At 46.1% G+C, this 13,868-nt stretch overlaps 1 protein-coding gene across 2 annotated transcripts; it reads left to right on the top strand.

Annotated features, from left to right (window-relative positions):
* Window positions 1-7,657: 7,657 nt before the first annotated feature.
* Window positions 7,658-12,252, top strand: LOC119323926 (mannose-P-dolichol utilization defect 1 protein homolog 2-like). Of its 2 annotated transcripts, none has more exons than XM_037597638.1 (9): window positions 7,658-7,950; window positions 8,051-8,235; window positions 10,103-10,256; window positions 10,381-10,453; window positions 10,614-10,680; window positions 10,770-10,829; window positions 11,044-11,104; window positions 11,410-11,451; window positions 11,818-12,252. In XM_037597638.1, the coding sequence occupies exons 2-9, from the start codon at window positions 8,056-8,058 to the stop codon at window positions 11,919-11,921; spliced, it is 741 nt and encodes a 246-aa protein (XP_037453535.1). In that variant the 5' UTR covers window positions 7,658-7,950; window positions 8,051-8,055; the 3' UTR covers window positions 11,922-12,252. The 2 variants fall into 2 exon arrangements, with proteins under 2 accessions (XP_037453535.1, XP_037453536.1); XM_037597639.1 differs by having other exon boundaries at window positions 8,045-8,235.
* The last annotated feature ends 1,616 nt before the right edge of the window (window positions 12,253-13,868 follow it).

The following is a 13,868-nucleotide window of genomic DNA, read 5'->3' as shown; positions in this document are numbered from 1 at the left end:
GGGTATTTGATTTGTAGCGCGGAATAATTTCACTAGTCGGTGTCCTCGGTTGACAACAACCCAGAACCCGTAGAGTGATTACGACAAGGAAAGACATTTACTGCAACAAAGTTAGTAAGATGTGGTGCAATGGCAAGACATCTTCGAGATACCAGGGGGTAATACTCGAAGGTAGAACATGATAGAAGTAGAACTAGGTCATTGACCTGTGACAGTAGATAATTCAACCTTGCCAAAAATAGACGAGGCACTGGAATGAATTCCCATCAGATATATCAGATCAGGACAGCATGGTCGGAACCATAACTGTAAGGAATCAATTTCAAGAATACCGAAAGAATCATACAGCTGGATAATCATGTGCAAGAAGCTTCCGAGATGGTCTACATCATTTTCATGGGCATGAACACAAAGTTCAAGGTTGACTCCCACTTCTTTAATGCATATCATTTCATTCACCTCTCGCTTTGATATAACTATAGTGTTGGAATTTTATTTGGAGAACACCGAAAGAGTATGAATTGTGAAAACTTTCGGGTTCTCACGGATTAGGGGAAGGCATAGGTTCAACCCATCGGGCATCTTAGTAACATATACCACAAGTTTCAAAAGTAAATACACAAGCTTGAAAGCAGAGCATGGTTGGCCAAGCAGAGGATACAATTTACCAAAGGCATTATGTATCGGGGGAAGAACTCACAAGGTGATTGAATATGAAGGACACTATTAGACAAAAATCCAACAATGGATCGGGCAATCCACAACGGAGCTAATGTGAGTATCGGTACTCACTTAGAGGAAGAAAGAATGCAGAGGCATCGGATTCAAGAATCACCTGATTAGTCTGATGCTTAAATAGAAAGAAATTATGGTTTCCAAAACGAAGAATCAGAAGCAGATGCTCTGATCAAGGATGGATAAGTTGAAAACACTTAGTTGGACAATCAATAAAGGTTTGAATTGCCGAGAACCAACTCATGTCAGGAATGACGTCTGAGTCAGAAAGATAACTTTAAAAAGGATAACCTGATGACTGCGTGCGTAGGCACATATTGAATCAATAGGCTCAAAATGTCTAAGACAAGGGATGTTATCAATGACTACTAGTCATATGGAATTAACCATAATGCAAGTAGGCAAGAATTTCAAGAATAACAGGCTGCCGAGGATTTTCGAAAGATCAAAAAGTATTCCAGAGAATTATGTGAGACACATGAACAATTGAGAAGAACGAATCCTCGATAAATGTGAGGAAAAAACCATAAGGGTTTTTATGCAAAATAAAACTGCAAGACAGTAAACTCAAAGGATTCTCGGGACAATCGGGGGATATCTTGAGGCATCTTGTAACAACAAGAGCAACGAGGAATGATCAAGAGAATGACAAGTGCATGCAGATATCCATAGGGATATATTGGTGATAGCGAATTGCAAAGGCGATGTGCACAAGGGTCTCGGGAAAATATCGAGGGATATCCTCAGAATCTTCCGACGAAGCAGGTGATCTTCTGAAATGAGGGCCCTCTGGGAGAAATAGTTACGAGAACCTAGAGTTAGAGTTAGTAAATTCGTTTAACCCGAGTAGAAGAGAGATCAGAGTCCTAGAGTATAGACGAGGAATAAAAGATCCTAATACCACCCAATGGCGACGTGGGCCCCTAAGCCACACAGCCATGTTAGTGAAAGTTTAGAATTGACTAGACTCAACTTCGGCCAAGGAGTTGGATAGGGGATTCCTACAGGAAGTCGGCTCTGATACCAACTTGTAACGACCCCGATTCAATCATACACTAATCATGCATGCAAATGTGTACGATCAAGATCAGGGACTCACGGGAAGATATCACAACACAACTCTAAAAGTAAAATAAGTCATACAAGCATCGTATTACAAGCCAGGGGCCTCGAGGGCTCGAATACAAGTGCCGGATCATAGACGAGTCAGAGGAAGCAACAATATCTGAGTACAGACATAAATTAAGCAAGTTTGCCTTAAGAAGGCTAGCACAATGTGGGATACAGATCGAAAGAGGCGCAGGCCTCCTGCCTGGGATCCTCCTAAACTACTCCTGGTCGTCGTCAGCGGCCTGCACGTAGTAGTAGGCACCTTCGGTGCAGTAGGAGTCGTCGTCGAAGGTGGCGTCAAGCTCCTGGGCTCCAGCATCTGGTTGCGACAACCAGGTAGAATGGAAAGGGGGAAAAGAGGGAGAAAAGCAACCGTGAGTACTCATCCAATCTACACTACATATGCATGGGTATATGTGTAAAGAGGCAATATCGATGGACTGAACTACAGAATGCCAGAATAAGAGGGGGATAGCTAGTCCTATTGAAGACTACGCTTCTGGCAGCCTTCGTCTTGCAGCATGTAGAAGAGAGTAGATTGAAGTCCTCCAAGTAGCAGCGCATAGCATAATCCTACCCGGCGATCCTCCCCTTGTCGCCCTATGGGAAAGCGATCACCGGGTTGTCTCTGGAACTTGTTTGGGTGTGTTTTTATTAAGTATCCAGTTCTAGTTCTCATAAGGTTAAGGTACAACTTCAGCTCGTCCTTTTATCGAGGGACACGGCTATTCGAATAGATCAACTTCCCTGCAGGGGTGCACCACATAACCCAACACGCTCGATCCCATTTGGCCGGACACACTTTCCTGGGTCATGCCCGGCCTCGAAGGATCAACACGTCGCAGCCCCACCTAGGCACAACAGAGAGGCCAGCACGCCGGTCTAAATCCTATGCGCGCAGGGGTCTGGGACCATCGCCCATTGCACACCTGCATGTTGCGAGGGAGGCCGGAAGCGGACCTAGCCCCCTTAATACAAGAGCAGGCTTACAGTCCAATCTGGCGCGCGCCGCTCAGTCGCTGATGTCAAGAAGGCTTCGGCTGATACCACGACGTCGAGTGCCCATAACTGTTCCCGCGTAGTTGGTTAGTGCGTATAGGCCAGTGGCCAGACTCAGATCAAATACCAAGATCTCGTTAAGCATGTTATTATGAAGTAACCGCGAACGCCGACCAGGGCCAGGCCCACCTCTCGCCTAGGTGGTCTCAACCTGCAAAGTTGCTCTGCCACAAAGTAACAGTTGGGGGCCGTTGGGAACCCAGGCCCACCTCTACCGGGATGGAGCCACCTGTCCTTCCAGCTCCCACATCGGAATCACTTGCGGGTACTCAACGAGCTGACCCGACTTTAGGCACCATCTGTATAGTATATGTATGTATAGTATATACCAGTGATCACCTCCTGAGTGATCATGGCCCAATAGTATAGCATGGCAGACTGACAAGAATGTAGGGCCACTAATGGTAAACTAGCATCCTATACTAAGCATTTAGGATTGCAGGTAAGGTATCAACAGATGTAGCAACAATGACAGGCTATGCAACAAAATAGGATTAATCGAAACAGTAACATGCTACACTACTCTAATGCAAGCAGTAGAGGGAAGAATAGGCGATATCTGGTGATCAAGGGGGGGGGGCTTGCATGGTTGCTCTGGCAAGGAGGGGTCGTCAACTCCGTAGTCGAAATGGGCAGCTGTAGCGTCGGTCTCGTAGTCTACCGGAGAGAAGAGGGGGAAGAAATAGTAAATACAATGCAAACATAAGCATGACGATGCATGACATGACAATGAGCGGTGTTAGGTGTGCCCTAATGCGGTAGTAGGTGATACCGGCGGAAGGGGGAAAACATCCGGGAAAGTATCCCCGGTGTTTCACGTTTTCGGATAGATGAACTGGAGGTGAAATGTTGTAAGTTCACTATACTAGGGACGCGTGGCGGATGAACGGGCTGTGTTTCCGGTTTCGTCTCGTCGTTCTTAGCAAGTTTCATGTACAAAGTTTTTCCATCCGAGCTACGATTTATTTTATATTAATTTTCAAAGTTTTAAATCATTTTTAGAATTAACAGAATTAATTTAATTCGAAAATCGTTTTATGACGTCAGCGGTCAACTTTGACTGTTGACTAGTCAAACTGACCACTGGGTCCCATTTGTCATTAACGGAGTTAACTAATCAGTGTTAATTAGCTTAACTAAGTGATTAGGTTAGTTAATCAGAGTTAATCAAGCTAATTAATTAATTAATTAATTTTTACTCTTTTTTTACTTCTTTTTCAGGGGCGTGGGCCCCCATAGACAGTGGCTATTGGGAGGCTAACGGGCGCGCGGGGCGACGGGCTACGGGCGCTGTTTGAGCGCCCGATTGGGCGCAGCGGGGCAAGGCCACCGGGCGCGGCGGCAGAGGCCACGGGGTGTGCGCGACCGGCGGCACCAACGGTCGGCGGTTGAAGCGGGAGCAGAGCGCCACCGGGACGATCTGCCGGCGGCAGCAGCCGCAGCTCGCAGCAGAGAGCGCGGGGGAGAGAAGAGGCGTGGCGGGGCGCGTGGCATGGATGCTCTAGGGGGTGCGCGGCGCACGAGCCGAACGCGGCGATCGCGGTGCGGGAACACGTCCGGGCGCGGAAGGTGGCCAGGGTGTAGCAGGGAGGCAGCGGGATGGTGCGGGGCAGCGGCGACCGCGAGCTGGCGTTGGCGGCCGGTGAGGCCAATGGATCTAGGTGACGTGCGGGACAGAGCGAAGAGGAGGAGCGGCCGGAGCCTCACCGTCCGGTGTAGGGCACGGGGCAGTAGGGGACGGGAAGGAGGTCAGGGAAGCGCGACGATGAAGAGGCAGTCCGACAGGGAGGTTCGGCGAACGGCAGGGCGGCGCCGGGTGGCGGGATCAGGTCGATCCCGATCTGGATCATGGGAAGAGAGGGGAACAAGCGATGGAGACGGGGAGGCGGCGCCGATGACGGAGGATGGTCGGGTGGCTTCAGCAGGGTGGTCCGGTGAGGGGGTTCTGGGCGACGACGTCGCGGGGTCGGGGCACGGTTGCCCCGATCTTGATCTAGGCGGGGGAGAGATAGGAGGAGCGAGGCGTGGGAGGGGAGTGGGTGGACCGATCTAGGTCATGGGGGAGTGGCGGGGATAATGGGGGCGCCGGCTGGGCCGACCTGGCTTGCCCAGTGGCCAGCTGGGCCGAGGCCCAGTGGGGGGAGGGGGGGGTTCTTTTCCTTTTTTTGTTTGTTCTGTTTTTTATAATTCTATTTCTTTTCTGTTTTCTTTTATTTTAGTTTTATAAAATTTAAAAGCGACAACTAATTTGGTGTTATTAAATAGGTCACAACCCCAAATATTTTGGCACTTTAAATAAAGTATTTTGCATTTGCTTATTACTTTAAAAGCATTTTAGATAATTGTTTTATCGTTGTTTTAGTTTATTTAGTGCATTTAAGTATTTTATTAAAAGATGATTTCCTCACCAACATTTATTATGGATTATTTTACACATTAGGAACAATTTAGTTTTGACTTTTGAAAACTTTAATTGTTTTGACTTTAATTCAAATTTGAATTTGGATCGGTTCTGAACTAACGCGATATTATCAACAGTAATCAAGGTGACATGGCATCATTACCAGAGGGTTACTATAGCTTGATTACCCGGGCGTCACATTAGATGTGTTTTTGTGTTTTAGTTAGTGTCTGTGCCAGGTAGGACCTTAGGGAGAGCTTACGGTGATGGTTTGATCTTGCTGAAAAATAGCAACTTTTGCACCCAGCAAAATAATTTTCATAATTCACAGAAACGTGCTTTTGATCTGATTTTTGTTTTGTTTTCAAGAGGCATGGTTGTTGATACGTCTCCAACGTATCTATAATTTTTTATTGTTCCATGCTATTATATTATTTGTTTTGAATGTTTTATATACATTAAATATGCTATTTTATATTATTTTTGGGACTAACCTATTAACCTAGAGCCCAGTGCCAGTTTCTGTTTTTCCTTGTTTTTGAGCTTCGCAGAAAAAGAATACTAAACGGAGTCCAAATGGAATAAAACTTCAGGATGATTTTTCTTGGACCAGAAGACACCCGGGAGACTTGGAGTGCAAGTCAGAAGAGACACGAGGTGGCGACAAGAGTGGAGGGCGCGCCCAGGGGGGTAGGAAGCGCCCCCTATCGTGGGCCCCTCGGTGACCCCCTGACCTAGATCTTCCTCCTATATATTTGAGAATATTCCCAAACCACCAGAAGCATCCAAGGAAACGCTTTTCCACTGCCGCAATCTTTTGTTCCCGTGAGATCCCATCTAGGGACCTTTTTCGGCACCCTGTCGGAGGGGGATTCGATCACGGAGGGTATCTACATGAACTCTATTTCCCTTCCGATGAAGTGTGGGTAGTCCACCACAGACCTACAGGTCCATAGCTAGTAGCTAGATGACTTCTTCTATCTCTTTGATCCTCAATACTATGTTTTCCTTGATGTTCTCGGAGATCTATCCGATGTAATCTTCTTTTGCAGTGTGTTCGTCGAGATCCTATGAATTGTGGATTTATGATCAGCTTATCTATGAATATTATTTGAATCTCCTCTGAATTCTTATATGCATGATTTGATATCTTTGTATTTCTCTTCGAATTATCGGTTTGGTTTGGCCAACTAGATTGGTTTTTCTTGTAATGGGAGAGGTGCTTAGCTTTGGGTTCAATCTTGTGGTGTCCTCACCCAGTGACAAAGTAGAGGTAGCGAGGCAAGTATAGCATTATTGCCATAAAAGGATAAAAAGATGAGGTTTTATCATATTGCTTGAGTTAATTCCTCTACATCATGTCATCTTACTTAATGCGTTACTCCGTTCTTTATGAACTTAATACTCTAGATGCAGGCAGGAGTCGGTCGATTTGTGGCGTAATAGTAGTAGATGCAGAATCGTTTCGGTCTACTTGACACGGACATGATGTCTACATTGCAAATCATTGCCTTAGATATCATCATAACTTTGCGCTTTTCTATCGATTGCTCGACAGTAATTTATTCACCCACCGTATTATTTGCCTTCATGAGAGAAGCCACTAGTGAAACCTATGGCCCCCGGGTCTATTTTCCATCATATTAGTTTCTGATCTTCTATTTTCCATCATATTAGTTTTTGATCTACTATTTTGCATCTTTTATTTTCAGATCTATAAACCAAAAAACTCAAAAATATTTTGTCTTTTGTTTATCTATCTCTATCAGATCTTACTTTTGCAAGTAATCGTGAAGGGATTGACAACCCATTTATCGCGTTGGGTGCAAATTGTTTGATTGTTTGTGCAGGTATTGATAGTTTGTGCGTTTTTCTTCTATTGGATTGATACCTTGGTTCTCAAACTGAGGGAAATACTTATCTCTACTTTGCCGTGTCATTTTTTACTCTTTAAGGGAAAAAACCAACACAAGCTTAAGAAGTAGCAGGTGCTTCTCGCAAAAGCAAAATCGTGCCACTCGCGGAAGCAAAAAAAATCCTATTTTTCACGCAAATTTTCTTTTGCACAAAAGGTAAGGAAGACCAGTGAAAAATAAAAAGTAAAAAACCCGTTTAAAAAGCCAAAAATACATGGAAAACAAATAAAAAAATAAAATCTGGAGGGAGCGTCCAGAGCGCGACACATGGCGGTGACTGAGAGCGCATCAAGTGGCACTGATCGTTGTGAGGCTTTTGAAGGAGCGCTCGTCAACTAGTTGCTCTCGCAAACGCGTGTGTTCTAAAAAAAATTCCACCTCATGGCAGACCCATCCGACGGGATCTAATATCTGGCCCTGGGCGCAGCCCAGCGCCCCAGCCCACCACGCACCCATCCTCGGGCCGCCACGCACCCATCGCCGTTCATCTCCTCTGCACGCCAACTCTGCGCGGCCACGGCACACGGAGCAGCAACCGAAGGGGGGAAGAAGAGCCGTCGCCGGAGAAGACCAAGGGGAAGAGCCTCCACCGCCGCCAGAGCTAGCGTCACTGGTGCCTCGCCGCCCCTCCGTCGGCGCGCTGCCCTCCCCTTGGCCCGCTGCAGCCATCCTCTCCTCTCCGCACCTTCAGCCGGACGTCCTCTTCAGCCGGGAGCCCATCCGGAGCAGGTCTGCGACCCTCACCCCTCTCCTCCCTCCTGACGGAAGCATCCTCTGCCCATTCAATTCTTTTCTTCTGATCTTTGTAATGGATGATTACTAGCTGCAGATTGGATGTGGAGATTGGCGAATCTGGAGATGACGGAGCTGGAGATCCTGGGCATGAACTTCGGCTGCGTCCTCTCGGCGCTGTCGGACGCCAAGATCCCGGAGAAAGAGTGCCTGCTCCCGCTCGTCTCCAAGCTCCTCGGCTACTGCATCGTGGCCGCCTCCACCACCGTCAAGCTCCCGCAGGTTCGGTCCGGTTCGGTTCCCTCTTGCCTTCCATTGCCTGAACTTTCTTGGTGATTTCTCAAGATTACATCATTGGCCACCCGTAGTAGATTATTGTGCCATATGAATCCAAAGAAGCCCGTGTGGCTGTTTTGTTTCGTGTGAAGGCGGGTGGGTGTGAGAGGATGCCAGGTTCTTTACGTGAGCATGGCGTGCGAAATTGCGCATAAATAAAGGGTGTTTGTTTGGTGGCCTGGCCTGGTTGAATCCTTGGCACGGCATGGCAAGGTCCCTGTGCTAGATTGTGCATAAAACCAACAAAGCGAGAAGCCACCAGCGGAATTCTTTGTTTGTTTGCTCCATGGTCGTGTGATCCTTGTGTTTGTTAGTGTGTAGGTTGTGGATGCTGCAAATTTTCTCTAGCCATGAGAGATATAATCCTCCACCCTCTGAGGCATTTGCAGGTCTCACTTCACAGCCGCTTGCTTGAATCTAGAAATTGATTAGCGAGCATGATTCCTGTGTGCCACATGCTCTGTTCTGTCACCACCAATGGTGCATTCCAATCCTGGCCAGTTGACAGAAAAACATGCTCTACAGCCCCCACAGCTCTCACCCTAAAACTTTCAAGGGAACCTTCATCCTTGATTGCTTGCTGCATGAGGAAGCCTTCAACAGGAACCCGATTGCTGCCAGGTTTCCAAAGTTTGGAGCCCCTGGAGATGAGCACTGGAAGGATATTAGCCACTGGAACACCGCCGAAAATCTTCGGCATGGACATAGGGTACATCTGGTCAGCCTCGCTGGATGCTACCATCTCTTCCAGGGACTCCCTTCTACCGTTCTTGTCAACAGTCCTTGGGTACTTCATCATTGCTGGATCTATCGTCACCAAGCTCCCTCAGGTGCCTGTATCTAGTGTCATAAACTATAAACTAGTTTGAGTCATGGAGGCGTTTACTTCTTCACATCTTCCCATAGCAGGAAGCTTGCTCTTTTAGGTTGTGTTGGCGTGCCTAATTTTGGAAATGAATTAATAGATGAAGGCATGTCTGAGGTGTTGTTTGTCATTTTGTTATGGTTTAACATGATTCTCGTTCCTTTATTGACCTTGTGTCATCTGCCCTTGCAATGCCAAAGATCGGCCACCAAACCTTGCCTTGAGGGGGGCTCGACAAAATGCATTTTTAATTTATGAGTATTGCAGAAGTTCAGTGTGAGAGTTTGATGTACATAAATAAAAATGGATTCTTACAATATCAGAAAGGGTTGCAGGCTTTGTTGCGCTTCAGATGGATGATTGTAGACTGCTAGTAACCTGCCTGACAGATTTTTGTATGCTTATTTAATCAACCAAGTGTTGCAGATAATCACACAGTATAGTAATCTAGCAATGTTTTATTTTATGAGTATCATGTCAAGATGTGTAGTGATCGAGATGTTCATATAGCGTTTGTTTATGGTGCTGAACTGCTGATGTAGTTGGTGCGACATGCTCAGCTATATTTGCATAAGTTTAAAGTTAGTCAATCTTAAAATGAGGATTACATACTGTATATAAAAGCCTGTGGAATTATGAGGCTCATATAATGATTCGTTAGTCCATCTTCAACCTGTCGCGAAGATGAACACAATAACATGAGTTGAGGTCTTCATAAGAGAGGTGATTTAAGATCACATGTTGGAAACAAATATTGTAGAATCACATCCATGTGTTCATACTGAATGAATCAGCACCTGGCTGTTTCAGGAAATTGTATGTATAAGCGCAATAAGATTTCAATCACAAGGTGTTTTTTTTCTATTGATCATTCATGTAAATTTGCTTTGTTGTAGTGTAGACAGCCTTCTCTTTCGATGTTCTTTGGCTGAACTATTTTTATTGCAGATACTAAAGATTTTGAAGCATGGAAGTGTTAGAGGACTTAGTGTAGCCTCCTTTGAGCTTGAGCTCATTGGCTACACAATTGCTCTGGCATATTGTATTCATAAAGGACTGCCCTTTTCAGCTTATGGAGAGCTAGCTTTTCTGCTGATTCAAGGTTTGTCTTTGACCTAATGTCATAAATGGACAGTGGGTGAAGTAGCACTACTCTCTTTTCTATTTGTAAAGCTGCATAGAAACTATTCGCCAATCTTTTTAACCTACATCTGTTTTGGTTGCAGCAATTATCTTGATTGGAATCATTTACTATTACTCGCCACCAATGGGAACCAAAACATGGATGAAAGCTTTGATGTATCCTTGTTGTCCAGGAATCTATTATAGTTTTTCTTAGGTACCATCAGCAACAGTATGGAAATACAAATGGGAAATTTTGACAAATCACTCAGTTTCAGTAACACTGTGCTGATTTCGTATTTATTTTACCTGCTTTCCCTAAGCAATGGTTGTTTAGATATTGTGGACTAGCTCCGACTGTTTTGGTTGGAAAAATTGATCCGGGTCTTTTTGAAATCCTTTATGTAAGTAGAAAGTGGTATTTTATTTTGTGTACACTTGAAAAGTTCTGTATGATCTCGTCATCTGATTCTGGGACTTGTGCGTTTCGCAGGCTTCACAGCATGCCATCTTCTTTTGTGCTAGAGTACCGCAGATCTGGAAAAATTTCACAGTACGGCCTTTATTTTCTGTTACATCTTGCTACAACTAGCTATATGATTGTTCAACTTTTTGTAGCAAGTTCTTTTTATCAATGGATAAAGGGATCACCGTTTGTAGCTAACTAACACTTTATTGTAACATTCTTTTAGTAGCACTGTTGCAGAACCTTTTTTTTTATCTTAAGACATGAGTTTGAATATAGACTGGTTGTTGGTGTTATGCAGAATAAGAGCACTGGCGAGCTGAGCTTCCTGACTTCTTTCATGAACTTCGCTGGTTCCCTTGGTAAGTTGGAATAGTTGGCAATAATTTTTCAAGACTTCATTTTATTGACTTCCATTTCCTTTTCAGTCTGATGTTACTGTCTAAAAACTAAACAGTATTAGCACCGTTAATTTTTTAATACATTATAATCCAAAGAATATGGTTGATGACTTGAATCAGTTCATATTCTTATTTGGCAAAGTACTTTTAACCTTTAGTTTAGGTAAATATTGGTTTTGTTCATCAAGTTTTACTCGTATGTGAAACTTTCCCCTTGTATGGAGTGTTGAACGCTTGCTAATTCTTAATGCCCCTTTCTGTTGCAGTAAGAGTTTTTACCAGCATCCAGGAGAAGACTCCGTTAAGTGGTATCCTTTGATTCTGATTATAGTTCATTACTAAACCTCTGACTGTTTGTATGTAGCTGTTTCTGATTTGCTTCTTGTGACAAGCTAAACTGCTGTATTGTGTACATTATTAGCAATATCCTGTATTTCTACTTGTGCATAACCAGTCCAGCTCTATTGAGTTAGGTTGCTGATCTGTTCATTCAAAGTCCTGTTAGTTTAAGTTGATTTGGAAGATGCACAGATATCGTGGATTATCGAAAGAATATGGTACTAGTTTCAGTGACACATACATATACTATATATGATTGGGATGTGTCTATATGATGCAGTATTTGTTTTCCCTTTGCTGTACTCTTCTCTGGACCCTCCTTGACTCGTGGAAAGTACTTATGGGCTCTGTAATCGGCATCGTGACAAACGGTACGATCCTGGGTCAGATAGCGATGTACCAAAAGCCTGCGCCGAAGAAAGGGAAGAAAGAAGAGTAATAGGGCGCGCGCGAGAAACGACATGAGGTTCTTCCTGGTGGGTTTACAGTTTTGATCCAGGGCTATTCTATTCTTGGAGCAACATTGTGCCACTTACCTGCAGACCTCACACCATGACGGAAACAGTAGGCAGAAATTCATGCAGACTTGTGTGATGATGAAAACGATAGGATATTTCTTCGTTTGTAATTTTTCGAAGTATCGTAAAATGACTGCTTGTGTAGTTTCAATTGCCTCCTTGGTTAGCTTACTCTGTGTAACCGTTTAATGATGCTAGAAAGATGTATATCCATTCTTTTTATGTTTGAATATTATTTGTTGTTACACTTTAGCCTCCTTTGTTTGTTGATGAGGTTTGTGTCCACCTCATCGGCTGCTTTCTTCCAACCAACTGATGAGATTCAATCGTCATCCCAAGTTTTTCTTTCTCCAAACGTCCAACATCACCCCAAGATTTTTTCTTTCTCCAACCCAACTTATACCCCCTCCGTTCCAAAATATAAGACTTATATTTAGGAACGGAGGGAGTAGATAAGATTGCATGATGCCTACTAATTTCAAGTAGGTTCTCGTTTTTGGCCCGACGTATCTAACTCTTGTTAGAGCATCTCTAACCAATCCCTTCAAAAACTTTCAATTCCTCATTTTGACAAGTTAACCACACCTAGTTGATCTCTTAAACCGTTAAAGGAGTAAAAATTGTAAGTCTGCCTCAAAAGGCAGCTACTCGACCTATCTGTCACCACTTCCCGGCGCCCCCGCCACCACCGATGCGCATGATTTCAGCCGGAATGGAACCGCAAGATCCTTCCGCCACCGCCGCCCGGAATTGACCAACCTATCGCCGCCCCGCACCAAGGAAGAGGTTGGGGACAAAAAACATGCTTCGAGCCGCCGAACCATCAACCAAGGCCGGCAGCAAGGGCGGTGGCACAGCCCCGGCGACGACGGCTCGCCCTCCCCTGCTCCATCCAGCGGCAAGCGCGCGAGGAAGCGCAGGTGGCAATTTTCTTCAAAAAGTAGTTTTGGTGCTGACTTGGCATGCTTTTGATGCTGACTTGGCATGCTTTTGACCCGTCGTTGCCCAGGTGGCAATCTTCTTCTTCCTTCCCAAATTTTAACTCGGCCGGGCATTTCGTCGAGCAGTTGGCGCGCGCCAAGCAACAGGAGAAGGAGGTAGACGTGGAGCTTGCGGCGGCGCACGCACACGGCGCAGGCGGCCGGGGAGCTGCGGCACGGCGAGGATTGCCGATGGTGCACGCACGCAGACACGAGCACAGCACAGATGCGCAGGCACAACACAGACGCGCGCTGGCAGATCAAGAGAGCAGCGGCGGGTGCTCCGGCGCGCGTGCTCCGCGCGGCCATGGCGCGAGCTGGGAGTCGGTTTGAGCGCGACGCCATCGACACAGCATGCACGGCCCTGGACTGCACTTTGCAAGCCGCTGCATTCGATCCGATACGTGGCCAACGGGCATCAATGGATTGCGGAGGGCTCGTCCGAGCTCTCCGCCTTGAGCTCCTCCTCCTCCTGCCCGGGCATCCTGTCCAGCAGAGCAGGTCAGCGACGGCGCGCCGGGCCGGGGCGCATGTTGTAGCTCGACGGCCCGCGCAGCACCGAGGCCAAGTCACTCGTCTGGCAACGCTGCGCCCTGGGTCGCCGAGCTCCTCCGGCCGCTCGAGCGCTCCACCTCCGCCGCGTGACCATCATGGACGACGTTGTCGCGGTTCTAATCTGACCTCAGCAGGCTTAGGGAGGAGTTGGGGACACTTAAGTGATGTGGACCGTGTTTCTTAAAAAAATGACATATGCTGTAACGTGGCGGTTAAACTCGGGTGACATGCCAAGTTTCGGTCAAAACCGTGTCCACGTCAGATGAGAACCGCCCGAAGCCGTAGGAGAGACTAAAGTAATCCGATTTCAAAGGTTGAGGGACTAAGTTTTGT

The sequence above is a fragment of the Triticum dicoccoides genome, chromosome 6B (genome assembly GCF_002162155.2).
Source record: "Triticum dicoccoides isolate Atlit2015 ecotype Zavitan chromosome 6B, WEW_v2.0, whole genome shotgun sequence".
In the NCBI taxonomy this organism is placed as follows: domain Eukaryota; kingdom Viridiplantae; phylum Streptophyta; class Magnoliopsida; order Poales; family Poaceae; genus Triticum; species Triticum dicoccoides.
This window is presented reverse-complemented; position numbering and strand designations above follow the sequence as displayed.